General features: G+C 49.6%; 1 protein-coding gene across 2 annotated transcripts; it reads right to left on the reverse strand.

The window, feature by feature from the left end:
- Positions 1-66: 66 nt before the first annotated feature.
- Positions 67-18,307, reverse strand: BCKDHA (branched chain keto acid dehydrogenase E1 subunit alpha). Of its 2 annotated transcripts, none has more exons than XM_077336575.1 (9): positions 18,137-18,307; positions 14,093-14,269; positions 13,881-13,967; positions 11,714-11,822; positions 9,367-9,528; positions 6,065-6,271; positions 4,589-4,730; positions 4,272-4,443; positions 67-1,466 (listed from the first exon to the last, which is right to left on the reverse strand). In XM_077336575.1, exons 1-9 carry the CDS (start codon positions 18,233-18,235, stop codon positions 1,296-1,298), a joined length of 1,326 nt encoding a protein of 441 aa, XP_077192690.1. In that variant the 5' UTR covers positions 18,236-18,307; the 3' UTR covers positions 67-1,295. The 2 variants fall into 2 exon arrangements, with proteins under 2 accessions (XP_077192690.1, XP_077192691.1); XM_077336576.1 differs by lacking the exon at positions 18,137-18,307 and adding an exon at positions 15,902-15,916.
- Positions 18,308-18,577: the final 270 nt, after the last annotated feature.

The following is an 18,577-nucleotide window of genomic DNA, read 5'->3' on the forward strand; positions in this document are numbered from 1 at the left end:
AATCTCTCCCGTTTGGGGAAACAGACATTCCTTTTGCTTTAGAAATTAACTAGTGACCTCAAGGCAGACGATTCAAAGGAAGGTTTTATTCATTTCACAACCCACCTTGCTGAGACATCCGTGTTTGCCCTAGACTACCTGTGTTCACCCGTGATTCCCCACAGCCCAGAATTTAACTATCATATTCAGCAGCAACACCTCCCAGTTGAGCTGTAACAGACCTACAGAACTCTGCCACAAACACTGCCATCCCCATCGCTCAAAAAGAGATGCTGAAATGTCCATGGTTCGGGTTTCTAACGAGTCCATAAAAGGGCTTGCCTCCACTTGCTTTGGGCTTTGTCCTAATTCATCACCAAAGCCAACCCAACATCTAAAAGCTCCCCAATCTTACGGAAAATACTTTTAAAAACTTGTCCTCTTTCAGATTGTTGACCAACTGGCCAGGTTAAATTTTGGAGTGATACCGCTTTGCCAAATGAGATCACAGTCACTGATGACACCATCAACGCAGGTGTATGGGGTTCTTCTCCTGGCAGTACTTGCTTCCAGAGGCCCCGAAGATGAAGTGGTAGATCTTCCTAGCAGATCTGGTTCCTTTTCAGACATGATCTCATCCACTTAGTGCCTTTCAGAACAACAGCTTGGTGCAAGGCAGCCGGGTTGTGCAAGGCAGCCAGAGGGAGCCCTTCAGAAAACCAGCCGGGATAAGGCACCGTGGTTCTACCCTTGTGCTTTATGCCCCTTGTGTGCTATCATGGCCATCTTGATGATGAGGTGTGGAAAGGTGGATTTTTTGGATGGGGTTTGCAGCCTCTGCCCTCTGACCTACCCCCTAGAGTTGGGCATGCTCAATGGGTCTTCTCAAATTCTCACACAGTATCAAGAGTTTGGGAATTCCCATTGAGCATGCATGGCTCGCCATGCCATTTAGCCACCACCAAGAAAATGAGAAGAGTGTTCAGTGGTCCAAATCAGGGTGTGTGTGTGTATGTATGGGACCACGAGGTGATGGTGATAGTGGCTTTGTGGTACCTCTTAGTGAGCTACCACTGTTAGCAGCTGAGGCTGATAATAAGAGAAGAGAGGTACTGCTAGCAGAGACTGGCTTGGAGCCCAGAGAGTGGCTCCCAATTCCAAGTCTGCTACCCCCACAGAGATCCCAGGCACCAGCGTTCTCCCCACAACCAGGGGAAAGGTTGCTGAGGTGTGATGAGGGCTCCATCTTTGACCTAGACTCCTTTTCCAGGCCCCTGTTGCTGGTGAGTGCAAGTAGGGGGGGATGAGGGGGGGTTTCACTTTTCAAACTGTCCCAAGGGATAGTGTTCCCCATACTGCTTGAGGTGTCGCTCCAGGGATTCCTGCTGCTTCTGGATGTGCCAGGGTATCTCGCAGTAAACGTCTGAGAAGAGAAGCTGAGGCTTGGGCTTCAGTTTCCGCTCGGCCTCCTCAAAGGCCTCCATGACCTGGGAAAAAAGGGGAAGAATGTCAACGAAAGCTGGAGTGGAATTCCCACTCACCTGGACAGAGGGTCCAGCCTGACGATGCTGCAATGAACCTTAAAAAGAGGATTATCAAAGTGTGTGAAGGACAACAGAGTATGAGCCCCATCTCGCCTGTGAAGCTTGTCCCCCTTCATAGAACGGAGGTGGGCAAATTGTGATGTGTCCTACCTAGTCTCAGGGCATCTGACCTTAAAGCTGCTTCATCATTTGTTGAAACACCAACATGTCAGACAGTAGTGGGCAGGCACTTGAAAGAAAATTAATAATGGTTCTGAGGACAGTGAGATTCCAACGTTGCCCTCCAGCTGACAAATTAGCACTTCCTTGACAAAAGGCATGACTTTGCCATCTGAAAAGAAAGTGGAGGGAGAACTCTAGGGGCCATTCCGCACAAGGGCACAATCATCACCTGATGCTGATGCTTTAAATTCAGCCTCCTGCTCCCTCCCAGCGCTGATGTCGTTACATCTGCCGATTTGAAGCGATAGCAGTGTAATCGGGAAAAGTGCATTCGGCTGCACAAATCCCATCAGATGCCACAAGTACCCACCAAGTTAAAATGAGGAGGCTACAGCAGTATTCATAATGCTAGGGAGTTGTCCCTCCCCTCCTCCATTGTTTCCGGGGGTGGGACTGTTTTTTTTAAAAATGGGGAATGCCTTGTAGCGATGAATACTCGTTAGTCTCACCACAATCCAGCCCTTTGCTGTGAAAAGATTATTTTCAGCATGTGCACAAAGTGTACTATTGATCCCAATTTACAATGTTTTGTTTGTAAATGGCTGGAAAGAACGTTTGGTCAAAACGCTCTGACACATGAGCAACACATGTGTCCCCCCTCTGTTTTCCTTTTAGAGTTGACAAGTCTCCTCTGGCCCTGGCAGGGGATGGGGGCTGGGGTTGACAGATCCAGGCTAGGTAACTGCCAGGGGAGGGTAGAATGTCACTAAATCAGCTCCCCAAGGCATAAATTTTTCCTAGGGGAAACAATCCCTCTGCAAATGAGCTGCAATTCCAGGGCATGAGGGAGACGATTCCTTCATGCCCTGGAGGCTGCCATCCCTGTTTCCTTCACATTGTGTGGATATGAGGGAGGAAAAGTAGATTTTTTAAAGATTGCCTGTGCAACTGTAAATGAATGAATATTCATTGCAACAATTAATTCTGGTTTAAAAAAAAGGGGGGGGGTTCCCGCTGGGCTCTGTGCACATGAACAATGCTGACAACAATGCTGATTGGTTGTCAGAAGTGATTGGCATGCTCAAGCTGGGGGCGGTACTGCATGTTTGTAGCATACTCCTTGCTCCTCGGCCGTAAACCGGAAGCAGGTGAGGAACGTTGGAAAATGAACGATAACACTACGAAAACGGAGATAAACGTCATGTCTGAAATGACACAAGACGCTCCAAAGAATAGCGCTGGACCAAACAGCGCTGATCATGGTTTTCTCCCAGCTGTGCGGAATGGCCTCTGAACATCCTGGCAGGAAAATCACACCTCATAATCCTCTGGGTGAGGAAGAGGGTGGGGGAATGAACGGTTGCTCGTAAAACACGCATGTACAGAACAGGCGCACCTTCCTGTGTCCTTAAGAGAGCTGAACAGCATTTATGGCCTTTTATCGGATCAGATTCTTAAGCCTGAAAGATGTGAGTTCAGTAGCACCTTGTCCCTGACAAAGGGAGCTTTGACTCTTGAATGCTGATGCTCTGGAAATCTTCTCGGTCTCTTAAGGGAGGGATTCCCAACCAGGGGTTTGTGGAACTCGAGGGGTCCGTGGCCTTTTCCCTCCTTAATGGACTTGGCCACCAGCCAGGGAACCGGCTGCCTCTACCCAGAGGGCTTGGTAGTTAGGCCATGGGTGTAAAAAGCAAAGGGGAGGAGTCAGTATGGGGCGGGGGGGTCTGGATTGTCTTCTCAGCTCTTGCCAATCTTTCAAGTCCACGTGAGGCAGAGCTGCTGTAGTAGTAGTAAAGGTGGGGAGAGGGAGAAAAAGGAGAGCAAAGGGGGCAGGTAGTGATGCTATTTCTGGGGACATGTCACTTCTGGTGTGTGTGGCAAGGAGGCGTGGCCAGCTGATGTGACTTCTGGGGGTCCTCAAAGCCTGAAAATTTATTTCACTGTCTCTTCAACAGTCAAAAGGTTGGAAAAGGCTGCTCTAAGGCATTTCTGGACCTGTTCTTCTTCTTCAAGCCAACACAGCTACCTACCTGAATCTGTCCTGCAGTGCTTGAGCATTTCTTATCAAAAGGTCCCTAGCAAGCCTTCGCACAAATGTATCTGAGCAAAGGGGAATTGCTCAACCCTTGACTCTTGTAGAGCCCATCTTAGGAGTCAGAATGGCCAGAGTCCTTCATTAAACTGAAACGAGACGTGGTTCCCACAAGCTGCAAAGTGTAGAGATCGATTGGACTGTCCTGTTTCAGACTGAAGATGTGGGATTCCAGTCTTGCTCCTCCAAGTTTCAAAGCAACAACAACGAGAGGTTTATCCTATCACTTGAAGGCAGGAAAGCCCTCCAAAATGCAATTCCCCGTGATCCTATTGTCACTGCAGTGCACCTTATTCTGTCACCTCACATTCCAGCCTGTGCAAAGCAGAGTTCTCCCTGGACCAGAAAACCACTGGGGCTCGTCTCCTGAAACTAAGCCAACCAAGCTTGGATCAATTCTGTGAGAATCCAGATCTCTTTCTCCTGACATGTCTAGGTGGTGCCTAGTAAATCTGGAAGGAAGGACCGGTGCCCCCCCCCCCCGAGCCACTCACCCTCTTGCGGGATTTCTTGCGCCAGCTTTTCTCCTGATCCTCGTCCCACCAGCCTTGGTTCACCATGTAGTGACGGAGCCGAGAGATGGGGTGGTCCTGCTTGTCCCAATAGTTGACCTCGTCCACCGAACGGTAGGCGGAGCTGTCATCACTTGTACTGTGGTGTCCAATCCTGAGATGAGCAGCCAATCCAATCAGGCAAACTCCCTAGCTCTGCCCTCACTCTAGGTTGTTGCCTAAATTCCTTAACCCTGCCCTCACTCCAGGCCACTTTCTACCGGAACTCAATACCTTGAGGCACGTGCCTCTAAACCTACCTGTACGTCATGGCCTCAATGAGAAATGGCTGGTTCTCGGCAACGGCACGACGCCGGGCCTCCTTGGTGGCATTGTACACCGCAAAGACGTCGTTGCCGTCCACCCGGATTGAGTGGATACCGTAACCCGGACCCCGAGCAGCTGGGGAGGGAGAGTTGGCCAAGCTTGCGATTTGTATACAGCATTTCCTGCTCTAACTTGAATCCCATGCCCTTCTGCCCCTGTTGCTTTCCTAGCTGGCAGGGTGAAAGATTCCTAGGCTGAAATGTTGGTCTGCATTAGAACAACTAGATTCGAATCCAGAGCACCTTAAGATTCATGAGTGAGGAAGTCAAGTGGTGGGCATGGATTCCAAACCTTGGCAGGGCACAGGGCCTGAACCAATGGGCCTGAATGACAGGGGATGTGCCAGAGAGCAGCCAAGGAGCTGGTGGCCAAAGGGAGACTTGAAGAGGGGATCTTCCAGCCCTTATCATCTAGGTGCGTATCCTATTCAGCTCTTGCATTTGTTCCAAGTATCCACTGGCAAGGGGTAGATTGGATGAATGCCCTCCTCTGGAGAGTGCAGGATCTGTGCTTTGGGACTAGGAGCCACGACCCTCCGGTTCTCTCCCCCTCTCCTTGTTTCATGATGCTCGGCAAATGACTGGATCAGACTCTTCTGGATCAAAACGAGTGTCTGCTTAAATTAGAGTCTAGTATTGAAAGAGGTCTGCCATAAACATCAGGGAAACCAACAGTCCCAGCAACAGATATGCTGAGATATACTGCCTTTGGATGTAGAAGCTCCACCTAGCTATCAGACCCAGACAAATGCCGGGCCTCCAATTATATAATATCTTAAAAAAAACTAAGGGTGGGCACAAACCGGTTCACGAACCAAAGTTTGGCAAGAATTCAGCCAAGATTGCAGCCTCCAGTTTAGTTATTTGGGCAATTTAAACCTAACAGCTAAGTCTGGCAGGTCCGCCCATCCGTTGAGCTTAAACGTGTCCATTTCACTCCCCCTGGCCATGGGAAAGCGGGAGCCAAACCCGCTGCGTTGGGTGAATTCCAGTTTGGTTTGGGACTGCCCCGAACCCTTGACCAAACTGCAATGTTTAGGTTTCTGCCTAATCCCTACTTGAAACCATCTCAGACAACAGATGAACACAAATCTGACAAAAGTTTTGTCTCTTGAACATTTATGCGCTGGAGTCAAATCCGACTTTCCCTCGACTGATGCATCACCCCAGTTCACTCGGTCAAAGGCTGAGAAATGCCTCCAGGCCCGTCCAGGTGAGTGCAGTGCTTTCCCCTGGCTGTTCAACCCTCTCAGGGTCCTGCCCTTTCCCACCTCTTGCCCAACCAGTGAAGCGGCTGAGGAGTCCAGCGGGGCACTCCTCTCACTTCCCAGCCGACAGAGCGCCTTAGAACCATCAACCCTCCTTTGCTTCAGTCATGTGCCCCTCCTTTCTCAGGGCTCCCCTTCTCACCAATACCGTCACCCCGGTACTGCTCATACGTCGGGGTGGAGATGGCGTAGCCATTGTTGCGGCAGAAGAAGATGATGGGGCACTCGAGGGTGGCAGCAAAGTTGAAGCCGGCATGGGCGTCTCCCTCGCTGGCTGCGCCTTCCCCGAAGTAGCAGATCACGATCCGGTCGGTGTTCTCCCTCTTGAGGGCGTAGGCGGAGCCAACGGCTATTGAGGCAGAGGGAATGAAAGAGGGGAGGGGGAGGGGGTGGCAGCAATTGGGCCACAAATCACTGGGGCTCTGTTCACACAAACACCGATGCTGTTTTTAGCAAATCTTCTCTCGGTAAAAGGTTGGCCAAAGGGGACTGGAGGATCAGATAGGTTGAGAATGGCGGCCAAATCATCCTGCCCAAAGGTTCCCTCTGGGGATCCATGGCAGAATCCGACAGGTGTGGTCTGTGGCTGTCCTGCTACTGTGTGGACACAGGAATATATGCTAAAATGCTGCCCCTTTAAATTCTGTTGCTTTCCTTGTGGGGTTTCAGCAGGTAGTCCTGCAGTCAAACAGCTTGGGGCTCAGGCCAAGGGCTTACCTAAAAGTTGTTTGTGTGAACGTAGCTCAGGATAGGGAGGGATCGGTACCACAGCCCTCCTAGGAGCCTGAGAGACAGAGGATGGAGGGCTCTTCTACCCAGCTGGACCAGGAGGGATGCGGGTGCCTAGATTAGGGACTGTGGACAGAGGTGGGTACAGTTGTCCTTAAAACAAGAAGGCTAATAGGGGGAGGAACAATGTGGGGGGGGGAGGGAATAAAGGGCTTGGGGCTGAGGCCAAGGGCTTACCTAAAAGTTGCATTTCCATCTGTGGGTGGACAACTTAATTTGAGCTATGAGTCTAGAGACATTACTGTTCTCATCAACAGATGAGACTTCGTTTTACATACACAGCCCTAGAACAATCTTTGCACACACACAAAAAAGAGTGCAGTACCACTTTAAGCATTAACTAGCATATGTGTTAGTTTTTTAAGACCTCACAGGATGCTTCTTTTGAAAAAGTTATCATTTGAATTCTAGAAAAGATACTGCCCAGGCCGGCCTCCTGCTGTGATCTGTTGTAGGATATTAGGAATCGTAAAGGCCAGGGGGCCCCAATAGGGTTGCTGGACACCTTGGGCTCCAGTGATGGCCGAAGCAGCCGAACTGCACCGGAGTGCCCAAGCCTAGTCCCCAACCCAGGGTGAGTCAAAATGCGGCCCTCCAGATGTCCATAGACTACAATTTCCATGAGCCCCTGCCAGCATGTGCTGGCAGGGGCTCATGAGAATTGTAGCCCATGGACATAGAATCATAGCATCATAGCATCATAGAATCACCGAGTTGGAAGGGGCCACACAGGACATCTAGTCCAACCCCCTGCTCAACGCAGGATTAGCCCAAAGCATCCTAAAGCATCCAAGAAAAGTGTGTATCCAACCTTTGCTTGAAGACTGCCAGTGAGGGGGAGCTCACCACCTCCTTAGGCAGCCTATTCCACTGCTGAACTACTCTGACTGTGAAAACCTTTTCCTGATATCTAGAATCACAGAATCATAGAGTTGGAAGGGGCCATACAGGTCATCTAGCCCAACCCCCTGCTCAATGCAGGATCAGCCATAAGCATCCTAAAGCATCCAAGAAAAGTGTATCCTACCTTTGCTTGAAGACTTCCAGTGAGGGGGAGCTCACCACCTCCTTAGGCAGCCTATTCCACTGCTGAACTACTCTGACTGTGAAAATTTTTTTCCTGATATCTAGCCTATATCATTGTACTTGTAGTTTAAAACCATTACTGCGTGTCCTCTCCTCTGCAGCCAATGGGAATAGCATCCTGCCCTCTTCCAAGTGACAACCTTTCAAATACTTAAAGAGGGCTATCATGTCCCCTCTCAACCTCCTTTTCTCCAGGCTGAACATTCCCAAGTCCCTCAACCTATCTTCATAGGGCTTGGTCCCTTGGCCCCAGATCATCCTCGTCGCTCTCCTCTGTACCCTTTCAATTTTATCTACGTCCTTCTTGAAGTGAGGCCTCCAGAACTGCACACAGTACTCCAGGTGTGGTCTGAGCAGTGCCGTATACAATGGGACTATGACCTCTTGTGATTTTGATGTGATGCCTCTGTTGATACAGCCCAAAATGGCATTTGCCTTTTTTACTGCTGCATCACACTGCCTGCTCATGTTTAGTTTACAGTCCACAAGTACCCCAAGGTCTCGTTCACACACAGTGTTACATCTGGAGGGCTGCAGTTTGACTACCCTTGCCCCAACCTTTCTGAGCCTGCAGGCACCTTTGGAATTCTAGTACAGGGTGGTGGGTGAAACCGCAAAATGGCTGCCACAAAAGGCAGAGCCAAAAAAATGGCTGCCAGAAGAGGTCAAGAGAGCAAGGCAATGTATAACTTTTATAGTAACTCGTTGACATTTCAGGCTGGAGCTCCGTTTAAAAGAATGCCTTTAAAATTTGGCCAGCAAAAGTCCAACCTGGCCCGTCATTGCGGGCATATAGACTGTGGTGGCTCCCAAAGAACAGACTCTCATGAAAGCATCCCAATCGCTTATCTCCTGTCACCTGCCACCCCCTTAAGCCTTCACAGAATCAGCCTCTCCAGTCACTGCTTGAAAATGTTCAAAGATGGAGAACCCACCACCTCCTGAGGAAGCCTGTTCCACTGAGAATCAGCTCTAACTGTCAGGAACTTCTTTTGGATGTTTAGATGGAATTTCTTTTCAATTAATTTCATCCCATTCGTTCTGGTCTGTCCTTCTGGGGCAAGAGAGAACTCTGCTCCATCCTCAACATGGCAGCCTTTTAAATACTTGAAGATGGTTATCAGATCCCCTCTCAGTCGTCTCCACTCTAGGCTAGGATTGTGGCACAAAAGGATTGCATTGGTGCATGACCAGCTGATTAACTAAAAACGTTTAGTAACATCTGGTAGACCGACGCATCCAGCTATCTCTTTATCAAAGGAGAGCCATAAGACGTGGACAAGCACGTAAGAAGAGATGTGCGCTTGTGCTCGGTTCAGCCGCCTTGGCGATCACCAAAGCTCGAGGCAGCACATAGAAGAAAGGGAGCTTTGGTGATTGCCGAGGCGGCTGAACCGAGCCGAAGCACACATCCCTACACGGAACAGCTCCCTGTGAGGCGACAGCTCTGCAGTCGACCTCTCTGCTCCGAGACCCAAGTGGGCCTCAGACATCCCCGCCCCCAAACGGTACCTGATTTGCAAGCTGGGGTTGGCCACCCCTTGCCCGGAAGGAGACATCTGAGCTCACCTTGAGGGATCTGTGTGGCCAGAGGGGACGAGATTGTGACGAAGTGCAAGTCTTTGCAACCATAATGCACCGGCATCTGACGGCCCTTCCCAGGATCGCTGGCATTTCCATAGCACTGTGCCATGAACAGGTCCAGGGGGTACCCTCTGTGCATCAGGACACCTGGAGAGGAGGGAAAGGAGATATGGGATTTGCTAGGAGAGAGCCATGACTCATTTCACACTGAGAATGTTCTCAAATTTGGCATTCGCAGAGAATGTTTGTGAATTTCTGAAAGTGGTTCTTGAGTAGTCAAGCCAGGAGTAAGAGAGGGAATTTATGTCTCTGGCATGCCCCCTAGCTCATTTCCAAGGCATGCTCTGTAGCAAATCATTTTGGGGGTGCAGAGCTACTGACTGGCCAGAGATGCTTCTGGAAAAATGAAGAGAGGCCACAGAACTAGATAGAACTCGGATGCTGGAGAATGGTTATCCTGCGCTGCCCTCTAGTGGCAGAAAGGTTTGCAGTGAAACAGCAAGGCCTAGGAAAATGACAATTTTCGAATGTAAGGTCTCAACCTGACAAGTCAGTGGAGATAAACGTAATTTTTAACTTACTTAATAACATAAAAAGCTGCAGGAGCTTCAAGCAGATTCCAACTTCCAGTGGCCCCCCCTGAATCGGTGGCCTTCCAAACATCCTGTTGGTCATACATCCAGCTGTCCATCACCAGTGAGGCCTTCCTCTTTACCTGCTGCCTTCCCTAGCATGTTTGTCTTTTCAAGAGACATCTTGCAGCGTAACCATACAACTATTTTACACTAGTGTAATGGACACAAGTCTGACAATCAAAAATCACAGGACTGAGAAGCCTGTAGGGCAGGGGTAGTCAAACTGCGGCCCTCCAGATGTCCATGGACTGCAAACGCTGGCAGGGGCTCATGGGAACTGTAGTCCATGGACATCTGGAGGGCTGCAGTTTGACTACCCCTGCTGTAGAGGAACACTTCAGCCTTCCAGGATATTCAATAAGGGGTCTCAAAGTACCTGTTTTATTGCAAAGGAACTTCAAGAACAGAGTGGAAAAGGAGATTGCAAAAATGCAAGTTATTACAACACTCAAAACAATGGAATATCCTTAACAAGGACACTGATTTCTTATCTCACTACATATGCTAACCTCATTCAACTCTTATATCTATACTAGATTCCAAGCCCACCCGTAAGGGCAGGCTTTGAAGGGGCCCCAACCCCCCGGGGGCTGGTGCAGTGGACCCCCCGCCCACCCGCCAAGTCCCCGGCTTCCCTGTGGGCCTCGGAGCAGGCCCTACATGATGCGACACGGTGGGCCTGCTCAGAGGCCTGCAGGGAAGCCTCCGCTGGCCAGGCCGCTCCCTGCCGAACTCCAGCCAGTCAGGCTGGAATTCTTGCCAGTCTGGGTGAGGGGCTAATCGGAAGGCACGTTGGACTGGGTCCGCCCCTTTCTCCGCCCACTTAGGGCTTAGTCAATTATGAATACCGCTGCTCCCAGCGGTTACAGATTCCTTACAATCCCCTCTTCGTTTCATTTGGGACAGTGGGACTATGATGTATGTAATATAATTTAGACTCTCACTCTCTGGGCTTTGGGCAGAAGAACAAACATAGCATGACCTGTCACTTGTGGAGATGCTTCCATGCTTGGTGGAGATGGATGGGACTAGCAACAAGCCTCTTTTAATTACTTCTTTCCACGACTGGGAAAGCGTCTGCCATTAACAACCAACATTTTTATGTCCCCTATGTTTTTATGAACAACGACTGAACCCTAAGGGCTGATTTTGTTATTCTAGCAAGGAACTATCCAGTCTTCATTAGCATGCTGCATATTTGTTGTGATACTGTTTACTAATTTACTACGAATTTACTCTCTCCTTATATCTGTACTCTTACGATTTGTTCCATGGTCTGATGACGTCTGCAGGCACATGAAAGGTCACGCCTTGAATAAAACTTTGTTGGTCTTAAAGGTGCCTTTGGACTCACATTTTGTTCTACTATTTTACCCCACAAGGAAAAACATACAGATACTGTTGTTCTCTCCCCAATGACCATGAGCTCTAGCCAGCTATAGTCCATGGACATCTGGAGAGCCACAGACTGGCCACCCCTGCTATAGGGTTTTCCAGGCAAGAGTCAGTCCAAGGCGGCTTGTACAGCAACCCTGGGATTCCTTCCGTGACGATCTCCCATGCAAATACTAATCAGAACCAACCCAGATTAGCTTCCAAGAATGGGCAAGATCAGGCTTTCATTGGCCATGCAGGCCAAGAGAAGGTGCAGGAACTGAAATAAAAGGAAATGATTCAGAAAGCAGGGAAGGGTTTACCTGCTTCTCGATACTGTCCAAACACCAGGTCAGTGTCATTGAGGGCAGCTGCACTGCCAATGTGCGTGCCTTCCTCTCCGTAGTTGGTCATGTAGAAGGATATCCGGCCCTACGGACAGAAGGGGGAATCTGTTGTCACAGTTGGAGGAAGGCTCCCACCCTGCATGAGACTGACTCTAAACCCCAACACGTGTGTCCGTGATACCCGCCGACCCATTTCCTTGTCCCTGCCAAATGCTTTTTGGCAAGTGGGCAGGGCCAGGTGGGGGCTTTTGCTCAGCAAGGCTCCAGATTGGCCACTGGAGATTTGACTGGCAGGAAGCATTGCTGTGGCAACAGTAACAGCAGCAGCACAAGAATCTTCACTGTGTACCTGAAGGCCAGCTGTGGGAGCCATTCTTTGGTTGGCTCTGCCTCCTGCAGCCAGCAGCCATTCTGCGGCTGTGCTCACTACATTGTTCCACCAAAGTACAATGCAGACTCAAGAAGGTCAGGGACCTTTAAACCATCCAGATCAATCACTCTTTCTCAAACTAAGATAATAACCCTCAATGACTTTCCCAGTTGGGGATGCATCTGTCCATTCATCTCTAATCCTGCGGGCCCTGCAGGATTTACCAGCTTTCCGCAGGGCCTGCTCTTCCGCCAGGTTTTTTGGTTGAAGCCGGGGTCAGCGAATGAGTGCCAACATTCCCCCCCCCACCCCGGACCTAGTAAGTTAGATCTCCTCCCCACCCTCACTGCCGCTCTGATAGCAGGGGTGGGAATAATAAGAACTTCCGCCATGTTGGGATTGTTTTAAAGTCTTTTAATGGGTATTTTAATGGGGATAGGACTGTTGTGACCCACCACGAGCCTACGGGGAGTGGTGGGAAATAAATCTAATTATTATTAATAATAATAATAATTATTATTATTAATTAGATTTATTTCCCACCTTCCGGCTAAGATGTCGTCCTGGTAGGGTGGCAGGGCATCTGCTCTGCTATCTCTGAAGCCTGACAGGGGTCAATCACGCAAGCAACTGGCAGAAAAGAGGAGGGGTACGCAAACCCCACCTCACCTTTCTACCCAGGAAGTTCTTGGGGCTTTCTCCAATCCTTTAGGGAGTATATCTCCCTGGATTATAGGCTGTCAGCGTTCCAGGTCCAGAGGACGACTGCCATATTCTATCTCGGACTTTCTTTTCTCTCTTTAATCTTAAAGCATCTGCTTCAACCCTACACGACGATTTACTGCAAATGAACGTTGTGAACTGAGGGGAGGATATCGGCTGAGTTCCAAAACATTATTTACTGCAAGTATCTCTCGTTTTTCTTTTCTCCATCTCTCTTCCTGCATCAAAGCCCTTTGTTTCCCCCCTCCTTTTACTCTGCTCTGCCCGAAGCCACCTCGTTATGAGGCAGGCTAATTCTCCTAACTAAGCAGAAGAAGGACTCAAATCAACTCAAATTAATTGGCGAAAGCTCTTACTGCAATTGTTTTGGTTTTCGGAGATAAGAGATAAGAGCTGTGAATGGGAAGATCTCACGAGAACTCTGTTCCAGCACGAGAATATCTGCCTTACTGACTTCATTACGTCACATGCCTGTGCCAGAACGTTAGAGGATAAAACAGAGGACCTCTACTGGCCACTTGTAAAATTGTTTGAGGCTGCTGTTGTCTTTTAAGTCAAAAACATGTCTATGTTAAAAAGATTGGCTCATCTAATAGAGAAACAAACCCAAGATTTCAAAGCATTTACAAGGCCTTTGAATCTGTTATGCTATGTACTAATTTACGGCTCATTCTCTGTTATGCTATGTACTAATTTACAGCTCATTCCCATTCCATTGTGTCTAAGGAAGCGTGTTGTGCACACGAAAGCTTACATTTTGATTTTAAAGGTGTTGACAGACTCCAACTTTGCTCTGCTTCTCCAACTCTGTTACGCATTTAAAAGGCAATTTAAAGAGCACTTTAAAGGGCCAAATAACATGCTTTCAATGCAACTGGATTGGACTGACAAAATCCAAATGGGTGTGGAAGTGGACGGGAACAGCAATGCTCTCACATCTGTCCAAACTGGAGGAGACAAACCTCGCCAGCTTGTCCTAAGGTGCACCTGACATTTTTAAGTGTGGTAGAAGAGGCCTGCTCCAACCACGGGGTCGCTTGGCAGCCTTACCTGCCTCTGGGATTCATACAGGATCCGGTCCATCGTATTGAGCAGTGTCATGCTCTGGTAGAACTTCAGGACTTGGTCTTTCGGAAGCTGCAACAAGGGATGGGGTGGAGCAGAATGGAAAAGAGAGTCACGTGTGAACTACTCCAACAGGGCTGGAAATAATGCCTGCCATTTCCCAGGCTTCAGATCCCTCCAGGCCCCAATGGGCTCACCTGGGGATCTTCGCTGGGGTTGACGATCTGCCCCTGTCGGTCGATGACCCGGTAGATGGGGATCCCCGAGATGACATTGGGTTGGATGAACTCAAGGCGGTCGACAAACTCAGCTGAAGCCCCCGGAAACTGCGGCTTCTCTTCCAGTGAGGTAAACTCTTCCTGCCGAAGGGATCCCTGGCATGTGTGAGGGGAAAGAAAGAAGCCATGAATGGTGCACCCCACACCTGGCACAAGGGACCACCCCACCCCCTGTGGGTTTCCCAGATGTGAGATTCCCATGCAACAGATGCCTCACCTCCCTCACTGGGTGCCTTTCATGGGGATAGGAAAGGGATGCCAGGTGCCGCCCTTTCCTCTCCCCATGACAGACACCCAGTGAGGGAGGTGAGGCTGAGAGAGCACTGAGAGGACCACTCTGTGAGTAGAGCACTATCAGGGCTGTGATGAGCCCAAGGTCACCCAGCTGGCTGCAGGTGGAAGAGCAGAGAAAGTACAACCTCACTCCCTGAGACCCCATAGCTGGCACCACCTCCTGCGGCAGCCATTCTGTGATTGTGACTAACACCCTGTGCCAGAAATCCCAAATTGCCCACAGGTGGAGAAAGTTGGGGACCTTTATTTGCTGCGATCATAGATCATCCGGGACTGACTGACTGACTGACAGACTGTTTGGCCACAGTGATCCATGCAATCTATGCCGGCCTGCCCTTGTCATTGACCCAGAAACTCCACCTGGTGCAGAATGCAGCTGCCAGGGTCTTCACTGGTTCGTCTTGGAGGACTCATATCCAGCCAGTGCTGAGGCTGGTTACCAGTTGTGGCCCAGATAAAGTTCTTGGTTCTGACCTGCAGCTTGGGCCCAGCCTGGGGTCCACTTCTCTGCTTATGCCCCCCACAGGGCCCTTTGTTCTGTGGGTACTAATTTGTTAGTGATCCCTGGCCCCAAGGAGGTACACCTGGCCTTGACCCGGGCCAGGGTCTTCTTGGTCCTGGCCCCAGCCTGGTGGAACGAGCTCCCGGCAGCGTTGAGGGCTGGGGTGTGTGGTTTTTTTTCCTGGTTAGGTTTTAATTGTATTTTTTTGCTCAAAGCTGCCCCAGCTGGAAGGGGCAGTAGAGAAGCGCAAAAATAAATAAATATTAAGGGTTATCAGTAGTATGGAGAAGCAATGAGATGTGTCATAGAGATTATGTAGCTGTCGTGATTATTATTATTATTTATTAGATTTATTTACCTCCCTCCCAAATTTGGTTCACAGTGGTGTACATCGAGTATAGAAATACATAGACATTCAAGGTCAAACTTTATCAATAAACAAATTACTAAAATGGTTTCAACTAGGGAGGTGCACGTAGGCGCAGCTGCCTCACCGATCACCGAAGCCCGAGACGGTGCGTAGGAGGCCAGGAGGCCAGAGCTGCAGCCCCACCAAAGTGTGCATCCCTGGTTGAAACTGTGTCTAACAGCAGCTGTCCAACTGTAAATCAGCTACCTCTCTCCAGAGATTTTCCTTTGGGCATTTCTGATAGGGGCCCAATGCTTAACAAGGTATTAGTAAGATAGACGAGTTATAATGTTTAGAAGCTGAGATGTCTGAAGTAAGGACGACTGGAACGATTATGATGTGGAGGATTTGGGGGAGAAATATGCATATATCTTTTTTGTTGTTTGCTTTATGTATAATAATTTTGCAATGTATAATAATTTTGAAGGAATATGATTTGTTATACAACCCCTTTGCTCTTTTTGTATCCCTTTTGTGTCTGTCTGTTTTCTTAAAAGAAAAATGTATTTTAAAAAGAAAATACCTCTGCAGTGCCCAAGCGCTTGGCTAGATCTCAAATTCCAGAACACCATCAACTTGTCACAATTCGTAACAACCAGCTATTCCTGGTCTCAACTGCTATTTATTTACTTCATTTATAATTTCTTAGGAATATGATATGTTATATGACAGCTTTTCTCTTCTCGTATTCCTTTTGGATTTGTCATATGCCGTTCTGGATTTCCTTCAGAAAGAAAGATGGGGTGGGGTTTTTTAAGTACAGAGAAAATTTAACCAAGTGGAATTCCGGGCACAAGCTTTCTGAAGAAGTATGCAGAATTAAACCATGTTTGTCTTCTCTCTTTTTTAACCCCCCCCCCCCATTCCATTGCCCGCTGGAAACCTCCTTTGACAGCTTTTCTTTTAATTCTGGGGAAAGCACTTCTCCCTCTGAAGATGTAATGTAATTTTGACTTTAACTCTCTGGTCTCAGAACAAGATTCTTGCCAGCACATCTTGTCACTTGCAGGGATGTTTCCACGCTTGGGTGGGGATGGACGGGGCCAGCAACAACTGGGAACGTGTCTGCCATTAATTACTAACCGGGACAGTTTTATTTCTCCCATGTTTTTGTGAACTACAACTACAAAAGTCAGTCAAACTTTATTACAGTCGTTCAGACCAAGTTATATGAAGTTAATACATAAAAGACCAAACTAATATGGTCATTTGATATAATGCAGTTTAAAACAGATAATAAAATAGAACTTAAAACTACGCTACTTTAGAGATCAGATTTTTATGGTGGCGACACAAAACTTAGCCAGCTGAGTTGTCACCTGGGGGGACTCATCACTTAGCAGCCTCTTTGCTTGATCTACATCAGGATGTTCTGGCAACTTTTTTAGGAATGGTTCAATCAAGTTGCTACGAATGTCTACATAAGCAAGGCAGTGGAACAATATATGCTCTCTTGTATCAATTTCGCCACTCCCAAAAGAATATTGTCTCAGTGTAAAGGGAATGTTATTATGATAGTTTACTAATTTGCCACAATTTGTTTCTGGTTTAATCTCCACAGTTATGGTTGTTCACTTAGTCTGAGGAAGAGTGCATGAACTCATGCCTTGAGTTGAAGAGTGCAAGGCTCTCTTGAAGAGTGCAAGGCTCATGCCTTGAATAAATCTTGGTTGGTCTTAAAGGTGCTACAGGACTCCATTTTTGTTCTGAAGAGGTTGTCCTGGAGGAGCCGTTCCAAAGAAAATCAGATTTCACATTGGATCGAGGAGGGAAAGTTTTAATGAACCGGCTGAATGCCCTTCTGGATGTCTTTCCACGAAGCAAAACAGTCTCTGTTTGTCTTTGGTCAACTAACCAGCCCCAAGGCAGGATGAACACTAGAAGAAATGCACAGGCACACACCTCCTGGAATGAGCCAATCAGATTGCAGAAAACCACACAGGGAAGTAGATTCCCACATCCCTCCTAGAGTTTCTGTACAGAAACAAATTGGCCAGGTGGTGGCCCTCCTAAACACATAAACAAACCTTCTGCATTGAAGCAGCTCACTGCCTTCCTCTTTAAAATAGATTTCAGCATCAGGGGAAGTGCAGGCATAAGCCACATATTTACACGGGATTAGCTCCACTGGACTCCTACAGGGCTTATGCCAAAGCAGGAACAGGTTCCTGGTACAGAAATGGGACAAACGGATGCCAGTCTCCAAACTGACTATTCAGAGATATTGAACAGTTCTGGATTCAAATGCTGCAACCAAGCCAGAGTCCAGGGGAGAAGGGGGGGCGCCTAGGGCCTATCCTGGTTGGAAGCACTAACCCTTGACCACTGCTGCCCTTCCCAAAAGAGAGGCGCCCATGCCTGGCTCCTTGGACCTTCCCTATCCGATCTCCCGGCACCTGCCAGATGTGGGGAGGCCGGTGCAGAGGAGTTGGGGGCGGGGAGAGACCAGGTTATCCAGTGGTTGGGGGGGCCGGTCCTCCTCTCCCAGCCTACCTTACAGAGCGGCAAGGGGGAGGGGGGGCAGGCCAGGAAGATCGAGATGCCACCTCTGGGTTGGGACATACCTGGAGACTTTGGGGGTGGGGCTGGGAGTGGGCGGGACGGATAATGTGAGGGCATCCCCCTCCCAGGCAGCCTGGTCCCCCCTGCTGTTTGGCTTCCCGGCCGGAGACCCCTGTGCGGCGCCCATCTACGGCCCCAGGAAGGCCGAGCGCGTCCGCCCCACCCTCCTTCCCGGCCCGGGGCGCGGGGGGCTCACCCTCGTGTGCAGCGGGCGGGGGGCGGGGGGCGGCCCAGGCGGCGGCGGCGGGGGGCGGCCCAGGCGCAGCAAACGCAGCAGCCCGGCGCGCGTCGCCATCTTTGAGGGCTGCCCAGGCAGGCTCCCTCAGCCCCCCCCCCCGGCCTTTCCCCGCCCAGTCTGCCGACGCCCCCCCCCTGCCCAGGCCGGCCTCAGGGGGAGGCAGCGAGGCCTCCTCGCGACCCCCGGGAGGGGCAGGCGGGCCTCGGAGGGCTTCGCAGGGCAAGCGCGTCGGCCGGCCAACCGGGCCGAAGGGAGCGAAGCGGGCGCGGTGGAGGCGGCCACGGAGACACTGGGCGGCCCCGGCAGCCCCCGCCTGGCCGCTCCACACGGCTCGTGGCGACTGTAGTCCAGGGACACCTTATTAATTGATTGATTGGTCGATTAATTAATTATAACGCC

Source organism: Paroedura picta, chromosome 5, assembly GCF_049243985.1.
Source record: "Paroedura picta isolate Pp20150507F chromosome 5, Ppicta_v3.0, whole genome shotgun sequence".
Lineage (NCBI taxonomy): Eukaryota > Metazoa > Chordata > Lepidosauria > Squamata > Gekkonidae > Paroedura > Paroedura picta.